This window comes from Eptesicus fuscus, chromosome 13 (genome assembly GCF_027574615.1).
Source record: "Eptesicus fuscus isolate TK198812 chromosome 13, DD_ASM_mEF_20220401, whole genome shotgun sequence".
In the NCBI taxonomy this organism is placed as follows: domain Eukaryota; kingdom Metazoa; phylum Chordata; class Mammalia; order Chiroptera; family Vespertilionidae; genus Eptesicus; species Eptesicus fuscus.
Window position 1 is genome coordinate 65,647,036 of NC_072485.1, and position 13,215 is coordinate 65,660,250.

General features: G+C 50.5%; 1 protein-coding gene across 1 annotated transcript; it reads left to right on the top strand.

Moving 5' to 3' along the window:
* Window positions 1-2,423: 2,423 nt before the first annotated feature.
* LOC103302278 (proteoglycan 3-like) lies at window positions 2,424-6,223 on the top strand. The gene is made up of 5 exons (XM_008159315.3): window positions 2,424-2,484; window positions 2,903-3,219; window positions 4,404-4,526; window positions 5,316-5,409; window positions 6,094-6,223. Exons 1-5 carry the CDS (start codon window positions 2,424-2,426, stop codon window positions 6,150-6,152), a joined length of 654 nt encoding a protein of 217 aa, XP_008157537.2. The 3' UTR covers window positions 6,153-6,223.
* The last annotated feature ends 6,992 nt before the right edge of the window (window positions 6,224-13,215 follow it).

The window sequence follows — 13,215 nt, forward strand, 5'->3', positions numbered from 1 at the left end:
TGTAACACAGGGCTGTTCAAGGGAAAGTGTGTGTAAAGCTCATCATGAGTCTGGCTCTTGGAGGCAGCTGAGCATCCCAACCAGCCAATGATATGATGCCCCTGGCCTGAGCTCCCAGAGGGAGGAGAATGCTGGGGAGGGGTCTACCTCTTCCATCTGCCCCCCCCCCACACACAACCTAGGGTGGACTCAAACTTTAAATCCAAGACCAGGTTCTTGGGCCCCACAATTGGTCAATCCCTCTACTACCACCACCCCATGTCGTTAGATAAGGTGAGGACCTGGTCTGTTGGGTCAGAGAGATAACAGCCAAGACTGTTACCCTGCAATCAGGCCCAGGAGTGACCTTCAGACACTTCTCCATTTGTAGGTCTCCTGGGACATCAGAGGCAGGGAAGGCCTCTTCACCCCGTGGGCTACCTGTCCCTGGTGCCCTGAGGCCTGGAGGGCTGAGCTGGGGTCTGAGGAAGAAATATGACTGCCCAGAGGAATGTCACAGAGTGGTCACCCACCCTGCCAAGGGCACTAGCTCCCGGCAGGGATATCCAGCAGCGCCAGGGCTCGGCACTTGGCCTCTCATTGGACTGCAGTGAATGTGGCTGGAGCTGGGTTCATTAAAGTTTTTATATTTTACTCATCAGAGATGTTTTCGCATTTTTTTTTATTTCCTGGAAAGGTTGTATAAAAGCATTATTTATCTTGACTACTGAATTCTTTAGTGCCCCCTTAAACTTTGCACCTGAGATGAGTGCCTCACTCACTGCCCCCTAGTCCTGACCCTGGTGGTGACAGAGGGCTGGTGGGAGATGAGGATGGGGGTGGGGAGGGTAGCCCCCAGGGTGTCTGAAAGATTCTACATGAAGCTTTTCATGGCATCTGTCCCCTCTTGGCCTGAAGATATGCCTTGAAGTTGGACTAAATGGTGTTTTCTAGATCAGTGATTCTCAATGGACGCAACTTTTCTCCCCAGAGGACATTTGGAAATAGGTGGAGATGTTTTTGATAATCTTGGGGGACAATCAGATTGATGGGGGAAGGTACCCCTGACATCCAGTGAGTAGAGACCAGGGATGCTGCTAAACTTCTATAGTCCCCCCTCCCCAACACACAACAAAGAATTACTTTACTCCAAATAGTAACAGTGCAATTGTTGAGAACCTTGATCTAGATCTATAGCATAGAAGAAAGAGCATAAGTTTTTCACACATTAAAGATGAAAAAAAGGGAAGAGGGAGAATTAGAGTGAGAACCAGAAACAGAGGGAAGCAGGGGAGAAGGGAGGGAGGGGGAGGAGAGAGAGAGAGAGAGAGAGAAATAGAGAGATAGATAGATAGATAGATAGATAGATAGATAGATAGATAGAAGGTGTGGGAGCTAGAGGCACTAGAAATCCCAGATCCCTCACTTTCTGTACACACTTGCAAGGGACTTTCTCTCTCTGAATCTTATTTTTCACACCTGAGAAGTTAGGGTCATCATACATTCTCATGGGAATGAGGAGAAGGTGAGGATTCTGGAATGGGATGCATATGAAGTCCCTGGTTTAGACAAGCAATCAGGAGGTAGGCATCTCCTCCCTCCTTGCCTCCTGGTCCCCCAGCATCCTAGGATGCTCCACTTATTGGCTGGGATATTGACCATAGGATGCTCCACTTATTGGCTGGGATATTGACCAGAAGAAGGCTGCTCCTGGGGTTAGGACTGGGACACTTTAGGGGTGCTAATAGTAAGTACATCTGGGCAGTAGACATTTAGGTTCTTCTCCAGCACATCTGGGTGTTTGAACACCCATATGTGTCAGTGGACCCCCGGAGGCAGGTCCCTGCAGTCCCAGCAGGGAGCAGGTGAGAGAATTGAGCAAATGCCTTATTATCAGCTCCCCTGCCCAGCACCCCAGCCTGGGGCAATCGTTCTGGCCTCTTCCTACTTCCCCAAAAGCCCAATATAAGGACTGCCTCTGGGACCCAGCAAAGACACCAAGAGTGGAGGTCTCTGACACTTGAACGGTGAGTGCTTCCCCAGCTGTCCAGGGAGGAGGGGTCCAAGACTTGAGAGGAAGCAGAAACCTATATGGCAAACACCAAGGAGGCCCGTCCTTAGGACTCTGATGGCCACTATCCTTCTATTCCGTCCTCAGTGTAGTAAAATGGTCCCTGACCCTGAGCAGACCTGCTCCTGCAGGGGCAGGATCTGGGCTAAGTGCCGTCCCAGGGGCCAGTGATGGAGCCTTCAGGTAAAAGGGACTTTTCCTGCTTCTCCAGGTCAGCATGTGTTCTCTGGGGGAGACGGAAGCTCTCTAGTTTGCCTTTTATCAGCTACTCAAACAAACATTGCATCTCTGTTGTGTGACAGGCCGTGCAGACACACAGGACAGCCCCAGGGCGGGAAGTGAAGCTGTGTCCCTGCCACAAAAACCAGTGACCATGAAACTCCCCCTGCTCCTGCTGTTCCTCCTGCTGGGGACAGTTGCTGCTTTTCATCTGAGTAAGTCCTCCCTTCCCTTCTCATCTAGCTTGACCCCTTCTCCTTTTCTGACACCTCTTTGGCTCTCTCTGGGCCAGGCCACAGCTTTTCCTTCTTCAGTGGCCCCAAATCCTCTCAGGTAAGATCTCTCCTGGACTCAGATATGTGACCTGAACATTCTGTCAGGCCTCCTCCTCAAACAAAAACCACCCACTTTCTCAGAGAAGCTTCTTCCTACTCCCAAAAGTCACACCTGTCAGCCAGCACCAGGTGCTCACCCCTTTGTGTGAGTTCTCACCTCACCCAACAGGGAGGAGATCCTTCTGGCCTAGGCTCCAGAAGGAGGCACTAGGAAGGCTTGAGTGGGGCGGTCAGAGCTGTCCGTGGTCCTGGAAGAAGGGAACCCCTGACCTGATGGCAGGTTACCTCTTCTTCCCAGGGAATGATGCCCCCTATCTGGACAGCCAAGAGTCACAGGCAGACCTGAGCCAGGATCTGGAAAGCCCAGGGGAGCAGAAGGGAGAGTCAGTCCTGACTGAGGAGGGGATTCAGTCTGAAAAAGAGCACGTGCAGGTTTCCAGCTACCAAGATGCCTTTGAGGACGACAAGAAGGCCATGGAGTCGCACCCAGGTGCCCTAGACAAGAACTTGCAGTGCCCCAGGGCAGAGGACACAGTGGAAATAAGCGGCAGTCCTGGGTGCAAGACCTGCCGCTACGTGTTGGTGCAGACTCTGCTAACTTTTGCAGACGCTCAGGTAAGAGGCAGGGAGGCTACTGTGGAAGGAGGTCCAGGGGCAGGAGAAGAGAGTGGGTTCCACCTCCTGTTCCCTATTCATTTAGACTAGTGGTTCTCAAAACCTAGTGTGCAGCAGACTCTCCTAGAGGTCTTGTTGAAGCATAGATTTCAGGGTGAGCAAGTCTGGGGTGGGGCCTAAGCGTTTGCATTTAGGACCAAGTGCCAGGTGACGATGATATTGTTGGTCTGGAGACACTACTTTGAGAATCACTGATTTGGACACAAGGGTTTGGTATTAGGTATACTTGTGTTAAACCCCGGCTCCACCCATCATTGGCATGTTACCTGGGCAAGTCACCTCACCTTTTCAAGCTTCAGGATCCTCACTTGTACAATGGAAATATATACTGAGTGGCCAGATTATTATGATCTCTGAATGCATAATAATCTGGCCACTCAGTGTATTTGTATCTCAAATTTGTATCTCTAATTTTGTACCAAAATTATTCTAGACTTTTTCTGGAGATCAACCACCTCTTTGCCCTGAGCTTTCTATCAGCCAGTGCAAAGGGGAAAACTAATCAAGTGCACAGTTTATAGTATCTTTGATATCAAATAAATGAGGTACTCAAGAGAAATACACTGAGTGGCCAGATTATTATGCATTCAGAGATCATAATAATCTGGGCACTCAGTGTATATTAGAGGCCCAGTGCATGAATTCGTGCATGGGTGGGGTCCGGCCAGCCTGGCCAGGGAAAGGAGACATGGGCAGTTGACTGGCCTGCCTGCTGGTCGAACTCTTGGTCGAGGGGAAAATTTGCATGTTAGCCTTTTATTATATAAGATGTACACTGAGTGGCCAGATTATTATGCATTCAGAGATCATAATAATCTGGCCACTCAGTGTATAGTACCAACCTCTTATGTTGTGGTGAGGATTAAATGAGATAATACATGGAAAGCATTTGAAATAGTCCTTGTGTCATTGTAAACGTACAGTAAATGGTGGCTAAGATTATTCTCAGTATTATTATTATTTCCTGCAAGAAGTTCCCAGTGACAGAGCAAGAGGTAGGATTGAAGCAGCAAGGAGATCCCTGATTTCTGACCTGACCAGGGATAGAGAACTCTCCCCTGGAGACTCAGAAACTTGAGAGGAAAAAACCAGTGAATTCCCTATTCCACCTCTTCTTTCTGCAGGGCACCTGCAGGAGGTGCTACAGAGGCAACCTCGTCTCTGTCCATAACCTCAGCATCAACTATCAAATCCAGGCCTTGGCCAGGCTACTTCAGGTCTGGATTGGAGGCGCCATCGGGGGCTGGGTAAGTGAGGGGCCACCTCCCAGGTACAGGAAGCTCTCTCTGGCATCAGGCTTCTTCCAGCACCCAAGTGACCTTCATATGAGAGGCAGTGGGGGAGCTGGTTGGTGCTGGCTAAGGAGAACTGGTGATTGTGCAGCTCTCTTCCCAAGTCCATGTCCAGGGACTTCATGCCTGTGGTATGAAATCTGCCATGGCAGGTGTATTTACCCCAAGGAAATAGGCTATTGTTACAAATCAGGGTTCCTCCCTCGCTCTGCCTTTTCAGCTTCCCCCAGAGCTGGTTGATAAACAGTTACCTGCACACTACTGGAGTCAGGAGATCCTTTACTTTCCCAGTTTGGTCACTTACAAGCTGAATGGCTTGCTCATGTCTAAAATGAGGTCCTTCTATCAGAGTGGTTCTGGAATAGTGGGTGAATAGTGTTATTATATATACTACTCATATGTAACCAAGCAGTATTAGCATCACCTAGTAGCTTGTTAGAGATGCACAGTCTTGTGCCCCATCTGAGACTCCTGAATCAGCATCTGCATTTAAAAAACATCCGCAGGAGACTTGTATTCACAGAAAGTTTGAGAAGCCCGGCTGTGTGAGGCAGAGAGGGATCACTACTCTTCCATTGTGATTGCCTGGGAACCCTGAGGGGTGGGTCTCCTGGATATCTGGCTCTTAGCTGGGTGGGCAGTGCCCAGAAAGGGACACTCAGTGGGCATTTTCTGGAACGTCTAGATCTGTCCGTGTTCCTGGACCTCAGCCTCTGACCCAGCCTAACCCCTCTCTCGTTCTAGTGCTCCGGGTTTCACTGGATTGATGGGAGCAGTGTAAATTTTAATTACTGGGCACATCATCATGGGCATGGCCACTGTGTGTCCCTATGGAGAGGTGAGGAGGACTGGGCACCAGGGCAAAGGGAAGTGGTGGCAAGGTGGACTCTTACACACTGTCCCTTTGAGCTGCCTGAGCACACCTCCTCAAGCTCACAGCTAACCCACAACTGGAGAACCAAAGTCCAGTCTGAGGAGGGCTGTGAAGTAGGGAGAGGAGGTGCCCTGTGTGAGGGCTGCAAGGGAGCTCTGCATCCTCACAGAGGAAGCTTGGCGGGGGGCCTGGGGACTCCTTTCCTTCCTCTGCTACTGAGGTGACAAATGAGAGTAATTGAGGTGAATGAAAGGTGTGGGTGAGGGACAAGGGAGAGATGTGGGAATTAGGAATGGCTGAATGCCAGATGTGAGGGACTCAGGACTATGGCTAAGGCCATATACGCTAGAGAAAGGCTGCCACAATTCCCATCCCAGCTCTGCCACCTGCCCACTGGCATATAGGCAAGTGTCCCCGCTGAGCCTCGGGTACCTCATCTGTGCAGTGGGGATGATGCCAGAACGTCCCTCTGGGAGTCATTGTGAGGAGCCCACAGAAAGCACTCAGCACCCTGTCTTCCTGGGGTGAAAACTTAACAAACACAAGCTATTGGGGGTGTGTGGCAAACATATAATGATAATTGGAGGGCAAGGAGGGCACAGGCCACACTCTGCTCGCAGCTGACCTCACCGTGTTCTCTATTGCTAGGGGGTTACTGGCAACAATCAAGTTGCGCAACACATCTGCCCTTCATCTGCTCCTACTAAGCCAGTGGCTCAGAAGAGATCCTGCCTGGAGTCCCCTCCCTACACCCCTCCTGGCCGCCCCTGGCTCACCCTGGGCACTGGGCTGGACTCCCCGCCTCTCCTGGTCATAAAGCCATGTTTCCCACCGCATTTCCTGACTCTTGATTCTTCATTGCTCATTGGAGGACTCACTGGGGTTGGAAACACTGGGAGCCCTCACTCCTGCAGAGTGGGGCTTTGAGGAAAGTAAAGGATGGCTAGCAGCCCACATGGGTGTGGGAATGGGGGTGGGGTGTAGAGGGGTTGGGCTGCAGCGCCATCTAGGGGCGGAGCCAGGGCTGGGTAGCTCTCCCAAGACCCTTCTCAGACCAGGCTGGGGGATTCCACCCCTTCCCCCACCCACTTGCACTGGGGGAAGTTCTCATTGGGTGGGGACTGGGGAGTAGGGAACTGGCCCTCCTGCTTTGTTTGGATTCAATATAGGGTGCGGGGTGTGGTGGGAGTGGGGTGGCTTTCAAAATGAGGGTGATATCACTCATTCAAGCACTGGAGGACTGTTAAAAATCTAACTGAGTACATTTAAAGATGAAATTGGCTTTATTAATCGATTCATGAATAAGGCAGCATTCCATCCAGCAAATAGAAAGAAGCTCTGAGAAGCTGTAAAAATGGAACGCCTTTATAGGCAGAAGGGAGCAGAAGGAAGGTTCTACCAAAGAATGCATTGCTTCAGGGAAGGTCACCTTTCTTTGGAAGGGGTCTATCAAGAGGATTACCAGCCCTAGCTGGTTTGGCTCAGTGGATAGAGCTTTGGCCTGCATACTGAAGTGTTCTGGGTTCCATTCTGGTCAAGGGCAAGTACCTAGGTTGCAGGCTTCTCCTGAGTCCCAGGATCTGGGCCACGTGCAATGAGGCAACCAATTTATGTGTTTCTCTTACATCAATATTTCTGTCTTTCCCTCTCACTTCCACTCTCTCTAAAACTCCCTGGAAAGTTATCCTTAGATGAGGATGAAAAAGAAAAAAGTAAAAGTAATAAAATAAAAGGACTGGTTTTACTTCCCAAAATATAGGCTTTCCCATTCCAACAAGGTGCTAGCTAAGCTTCGTCTTTAGGGTGGAACTCCTGGCGTTCTGTCCACCGAGCCAGCACAGAGCCGGAGCGCAATCCAGACAGTGCTTATCTGTGGACACAGGTACCAGTTCCAATCCTGACTTCCTGACAGCCCCAGGTCCAAGCCCTGAACTGAGAGCCTTATTGGAGCTGATCTCATTAGAGGCAGATTCTGTCATAGCCTCAGCTCCCAGATGAGAAAAGTGACACTCTGGGACTTGCCATTCATTTGCATCACACTACACTTAGGACCCACCCAATGCCTAATGTGGGACTGGGCTGACCTTTGAGACAAAAGGCAGAGTTTGAAACCCCTTGGAACATAAATGCAAACATAAGCCAGACAGTCAGAGTTTCACGGATGCTGAAAACGTTGGCAGCATTGGATGGACTGATGGGGAGTAATGCAGACTGTCTGGGGGAATCAAAGAAGCAAGGACCTAGGAGTCAGCCGTGCCACTCTTTTCTAGTTGTATGAACTTGGGCAGGTCATTGAACCTCTCTGAGCTTCTGTAGTAGGTGTGTAGACTAGAGACGGCAATACCTATTTTATAGAGTGATTGTAAAGAGTAAGTGGGGTAATAGATGTCACAGCCCTCATGTAGCAAAGTGTTTGATCTGTGATGGACCTTCAAAAATGTTATTTCCAGTTTTAAATCCAACATTACTCTGGTCACTGAAGCCATTGGAATGTCTTTGCCTGAGGTTTGAGTTCTAAGAAGACAGGGGGATGGGGCAGGCTGTAGAGAAGGGAGGTGAGTGAGAGGAGGCAGAGGGCAGGCAGCCATGGGGGACAAGGAGCCGGAAGACCTGCCCATAGGCCTGTCTCTGACTTGCTGTGTGATCTTGGGCAACATGTTCAAGCTCTCTGAGGTGCCGTTTCCACATCTGTAACACAGGGCTGTTCAAGGGAAAGTGTGTGTAAAGCTCATCATGAGTCTGGCTCTTGAGAGCAGCTGAGCATCCCAACCAGCCAATGTTATAATGCCTCTGGCCTGGACCACTGGAGGAGGGATAATGCTGGGGAAGGGTTAGCCCTTTCCTCTCCCCAACTAGGGTGGGCTCAAACTTTAAATCCAAGACCAGGTTTTGGGGCCCCAGAATTGGCCAATCACACCACCACCACCACCCCATGTCAGTAGATAAGCTGAGGATCTGATCTGTTGGGTCAGAGAAATAACAGCAAATTACCTCCTTACCCTGCAATTAGGCCCCGAAGTGACCTCTCAGAGATTTCTCCATTTGTAAGTCGCCTGGGACATCAGAGGCAGGGAAGGTCTTTTCACCCCGTGGGCTACCTGTCCCTGGTGCCCTGAGGACTGGAGGGCTGGGCTGGGGTTGGAGGAAGAAATATGACTGCCCAGAGGAATGTCACAGTGTGGGTCACCCTCCCTGCCAAGGACACTAGCTCCCGGGAGGGATAACCAGCAGCGCCAGGGCTCAGCACTCTTTGGCCTCTCATTGGACTGCGGTGAATGAGGCTGGAGCTGGGTTCATTAAAGTTTTTTTTTAATATTTTTATTGATTTTTCACAGAGAGGAAGGGAGAGGGATAGAGAGCTAGAAACATCGATGAGAGAGAAACATCGACCAGCTGCCTCCTGCACACCCTCTACTGGGGATGTGCCAGAAACCAAGGTACATGCCCTTGACCGGAATCGAACCTGGGACCTTTCAGTCCGCAGGCTGATGCTCTATCCACTGAGCCAAACTGGTTTCGGCCATTAAAGTTTTTATATTTTACTCACCAGAGATGTTTTTGCATTTATTTTTATTTCCTGGAAAGATTGCATAAAAGCATTATTTATCTTGACTACTGAATTCTTTAGTGCCCCCTTAAACTTTGCCCCTGAGATGAGTGCCTCACTCACTGCCCTCTAGTCCTGACCCTGGTGGTGACAGAGGGCTGGTGGGAGATGAGGATGGGGGCGGGGAGGGTAGCCCCCAGGGTCTCTGAAAGATTCTACACGAAGTTTTCATGGCAGCTGTCCCCTCTTGGCCTGAAGATATGCCTTGAAGTTGGACTAAATGGCACTTTCTAGATCAGTGTTTCTCAATGGACACAACTTTTCTCCCCAGAGGACATTTGGAAATAGGTGGCGATGTTTTTGATAATCTTGGGGGACAATCAGATTGATGGGGGAAGGGACCCCTGACATGCAGTGAGTAGAGACCAGGGATGCGGCTAAACTCTCTACAGCCCCCTCCCCAACACACAACAAAGAATTACTTTACTCCAAACTGTAAGTGCAAAGACTGAGAACTGTGATCTAGATCTATAGCATAGAAGAAAGAGCATAAGTTTTTCACACATTAAAGATGTAAAAAGGGGAAGAGGGAGAACTAGAGTGAGAATCAGAAACATTGGGAAGCAGGGGAGAAGGAAGGGAGGAAGGGGGAGAGAGAGAGAGAGAGAGAGAGAGAGAGAGAGAGAGAGAGAGAGAGAGAGAAAGAGAGAGAAGGTGTGGGAGCTAGAGGCACTAGAAATACCAGATCCCCCACTTTCTGTACACACTTGCAAGGGACATTCTTTCTCAGAATCTCATTTTTCACACCTGAGAAGTTAGGGTCATTATACATTCTCATGGGAATGAGGAGAAGGTGAGGATTCTGGAATGGGATGCATATGAAGTCCCTTGTCTAGACAAGCAATCAGGAGGTGAGCACCTCCTCCCTACTTGCCTCATGGTCCTCAAGCATCCTAGGATTCTCTACTTCATTGGCTGGGATATTGACCAGAAGAAGGCTGCTCCTGGGGTTAAGACCGGGGCACTTTAGGGGTGCTAATAGTAAGTACATCTGGGCAGTAGAAATCTGGAGACTTCTCCAGCACACATGGGTGTTTGGACACCCATATGTGTCAGTGGACCCCATGAGGCAGGTCCCTGCAGTCCTGGCAGGAAGCAGATGAAAGAATTGAACAAATGTCTAACGATCAGTTCCCCTGCCCAGCACCCCAGCCTGGGGCAATCGTTCTGGCCTCTTCCACTTCCCCAAAAGCCCAATATAAGGACTGCCTCTGGGACCCAGCAGTCAGAGACACCAAGAATGGAGGTCTGAGATTCTTGAGAGGTGAGTGCTCCCCCAGCTGTTTTGGGAGGAGCGGTCCGAGGCTTGGGTGGAAGCAGAAACCTATATGGCAAACACCAAGGAGGCCCGTCCTTCGGACCCTGATGGCCACTGTCCTTCCACTCTATCCTCAGTGTAGTAAAATGGGCCTAGACCCTAAGCAGACCTGCTCCTGCAGGGGCAGAGTCTGGGCTAAATGCTGTCCCAGGGGTCAGTGATGGAGTCCTTAGGGACCTTTCCTGCTTTTCCAGGTCAGCTGGGCACCAGGGCAAAAGGAAGGGATGGCAAGGTGGATTCTTACACACTGACCCTTTGAGCTGCCTGAGCACATCTCCTCCCCAAACTCACAGCCTCCCCACAACTGGAGAACCAACGTCCTGACTGTGAGGAGGGTTGTGAAGTAAGGAGAGGGGGTGCCCTGTGTGAGGGCTGCAAGGGAGCTCTGCATTCTCATAGATGAAACTCGGCTGGGGGTGCCTGGGGACTCCTTTCCTTCCTTTGCTACTGAGGTGACAAATGAGAGTAGCTGAGGAGAATGAAAGGTGTGAATGAGGGACAGGGAGAGATGTGCAAATTAGGAATGGCTGAATGCCGGACTTGAAGGACTCAGGACTATGGCTAAGGCCATACACGCTAGAGAGAGGCTGCCACAATTCCCATCCCAGCTCTGCCACCTGCCCACTGGCATACAGGCAAGTGGTTTCCCCGCTGAGCCTCGGGTTCCTCATCTGTGCAGTGGGGGGAATGCCAGCACCTCCTTCTGGGAGTGATTGTGAGGATTAGCCAGGAGCCCACAGAAAGCACTCAGCACCCTGTCTTCCTGGGGTGAAAACTCAACAAACACAAGCTATTGGGTGGGTGTGTGGCAAACATATCATGACAATTGAAGGACAAGGGGGGCACGGGCCACACTCTGCTGGCAGCTGACATCACTGTGCTCTCTACTGCCAGGGAGTCATTGGCGACAATCATGTTGTGAAAGATGTCTGCCCTTCCTCTGCTCCATCTAAGCCAGTGGCTTGGAAGCGATCCTGCCTGGAGCCCCCTCCCTACACCCTTCCTGCCCCCCCCCCCTGGGAACTGGGCTGGACTCCCAGCCTCTCCTGGTCATAAAACCATGTTTCCCACCACATTTCCTGACTCTTGATTCTTCATTGCTCATTGGAGGACTCCCTGGGGTCGGAAATCCTGGAAGCCCTCACTCCTGCAAGGGTGGGGTGGGGTGGAGGGCTTTGAGGAAAGTAAAGAATGGCCAGCAGCCCACTGGGGTGTGGGAATGGGGTTGGGGCGCTGAGGGGTTGTGCTGCAGCGCCACCTAGGTGCAGATCCAGGGCTGGGTGGCTCTCCCAAAACCTTTCTCAGCCCAGGCTGAGGTATTCCACCTCTTCCCTCCCCCACACACCACAACACCCCTGCCGTTCTGGGGGAAGTTCTCATTGGGTGGGGACTGGGGAGTGGGGAACTGGCCCTCCTGCTTTGTTTGGATTCTGTATAGCGTGCGGGGTGGGGTGGGAGTGGGGCGGCTTTCCAAAATGAGGGTGATATCACTGATTCAAGCACTGGAGGACTGTTAAAAATCTGAGTACATTTAAAGATGAAATTGGCTTTAACATCGATTCATGAATCAGACAGCACCCCATCCAGCAAATAGAAAGAAACTCTGAGAAGCTGTAAAAATGGAAGGCGTTTATAGGCAGAAGGGAGCAGAGGAAGGTTCTACCAAAGAATGCATTGCTTCAGGGAAGGTCACCTATCTTTGGAAGGGGTCTATCAAGAGGATTACCAGCCCTAGCTGGTTTGTCTCAGTGGATAGAGCACTGGCCTGAGGACTGAAGTGTCCCGGGTTGGATTCAGGTCAAGGGCAGGTACCATGGTGGCAGGCTCCTTCCGAGTCGCAGGACCCTGGACACATGCGGAAGTCAACCAATAAATCTGTTCCTGTCTCATCAATATTTCTCTCTGTCTTTCCCTCTCACTTCCACTCTCTCTAAAACTCCCTGGAAAATTATCCTCGGGTGAGGATGAAAAATAAAAAAGTAAAAGTAATGAAATAAGAGGACACACCTTACATGCCAAAATATGGGCTTTCCCATCCCAACAAGGTGCTAGCTAAGCTCTGTGAAGCTAAGCTCCATCTTTAGGGTGGAACCCCTGGAATGGCTGTCCACTGAGCCAGCACAGAGCGGGAGCGCAATCCAGACAGTGCTTATCTGTGGACACAGGTACCAGTTCCAGTCCTGACTTCCTGACAGCCCCAGGTCCAAGCCCTGAACTGAGAGCCTTATTGGAGCTGATCTCATTAGAGGCAGATTCTGTTATAGCCTCAGCTCCCAGATGAGAAAAGTGACACTCTGGGACTTGCCATTCATTTGCATCACACTACACTTAGGACCCACCCAATGCCTAATGTGGGACTGGGCTGACCTTTGAGACAAAAGACAAAGTGTGAAACCCCTTGGAACATAAATGCAAACATAAGCCAGACAGAGTTTCACGGATGCTGAAAACGTTGGCAGCATTGGATGGACTGATGGGGAGTAATGCAGACTGTCTGGGGGAATCAAAGAAGCAAGGACCTAGAAGTCAGCCGTGCCACTCCTTTCTAGTTGTATGAACTTGGGCAGGTCATTGAACCTCTCTGAGCTTCTGTAGTAGGTGTGTAGACTAGAGACGGCAATACCTATTTTGTAGGGTGATTGTAAAGATTAAGTGGGGTAATAGATGTCACAGCCCTCATGTAGCAAAGTGTTTGATCTGTGATGGGCCTTCAAAAATGTTATTTCCTGTTTTAAATCCAACATTACTCTGGTTACTGAAGCCATTGGAATGTCTTTGCTTGGGGTTTGAGTTCTAAGAAGACAGGGGGAGGGGCAGGCTGTAGAGAAGGGAGGTGAGTGAGAGG

Coding starts and splice junctions, on each gene's coding strand:
- LOC103302278 (XM_008159315.3), top strand. CDS start 2,424: ATGAAACTCCCCCTGCTCCTGCTGTTCCTCCTGCTGGGGACAGTTGCT. Junction 3,220..4,403: donor TAACTTTTGCAGACGCTCAG/GTAAGAGGCAGG, acceptor TTCTTTCTGCAG/GGCACCTGCAGGAGGTGCTA. Junction 4,527..5,315: donor GAGGCGCCATCGGGGGCTGG/GTAAGTGAGGGG, acceptor CTCTCGTTCTAG/TGCTCCGGGTTTCACTGGAT.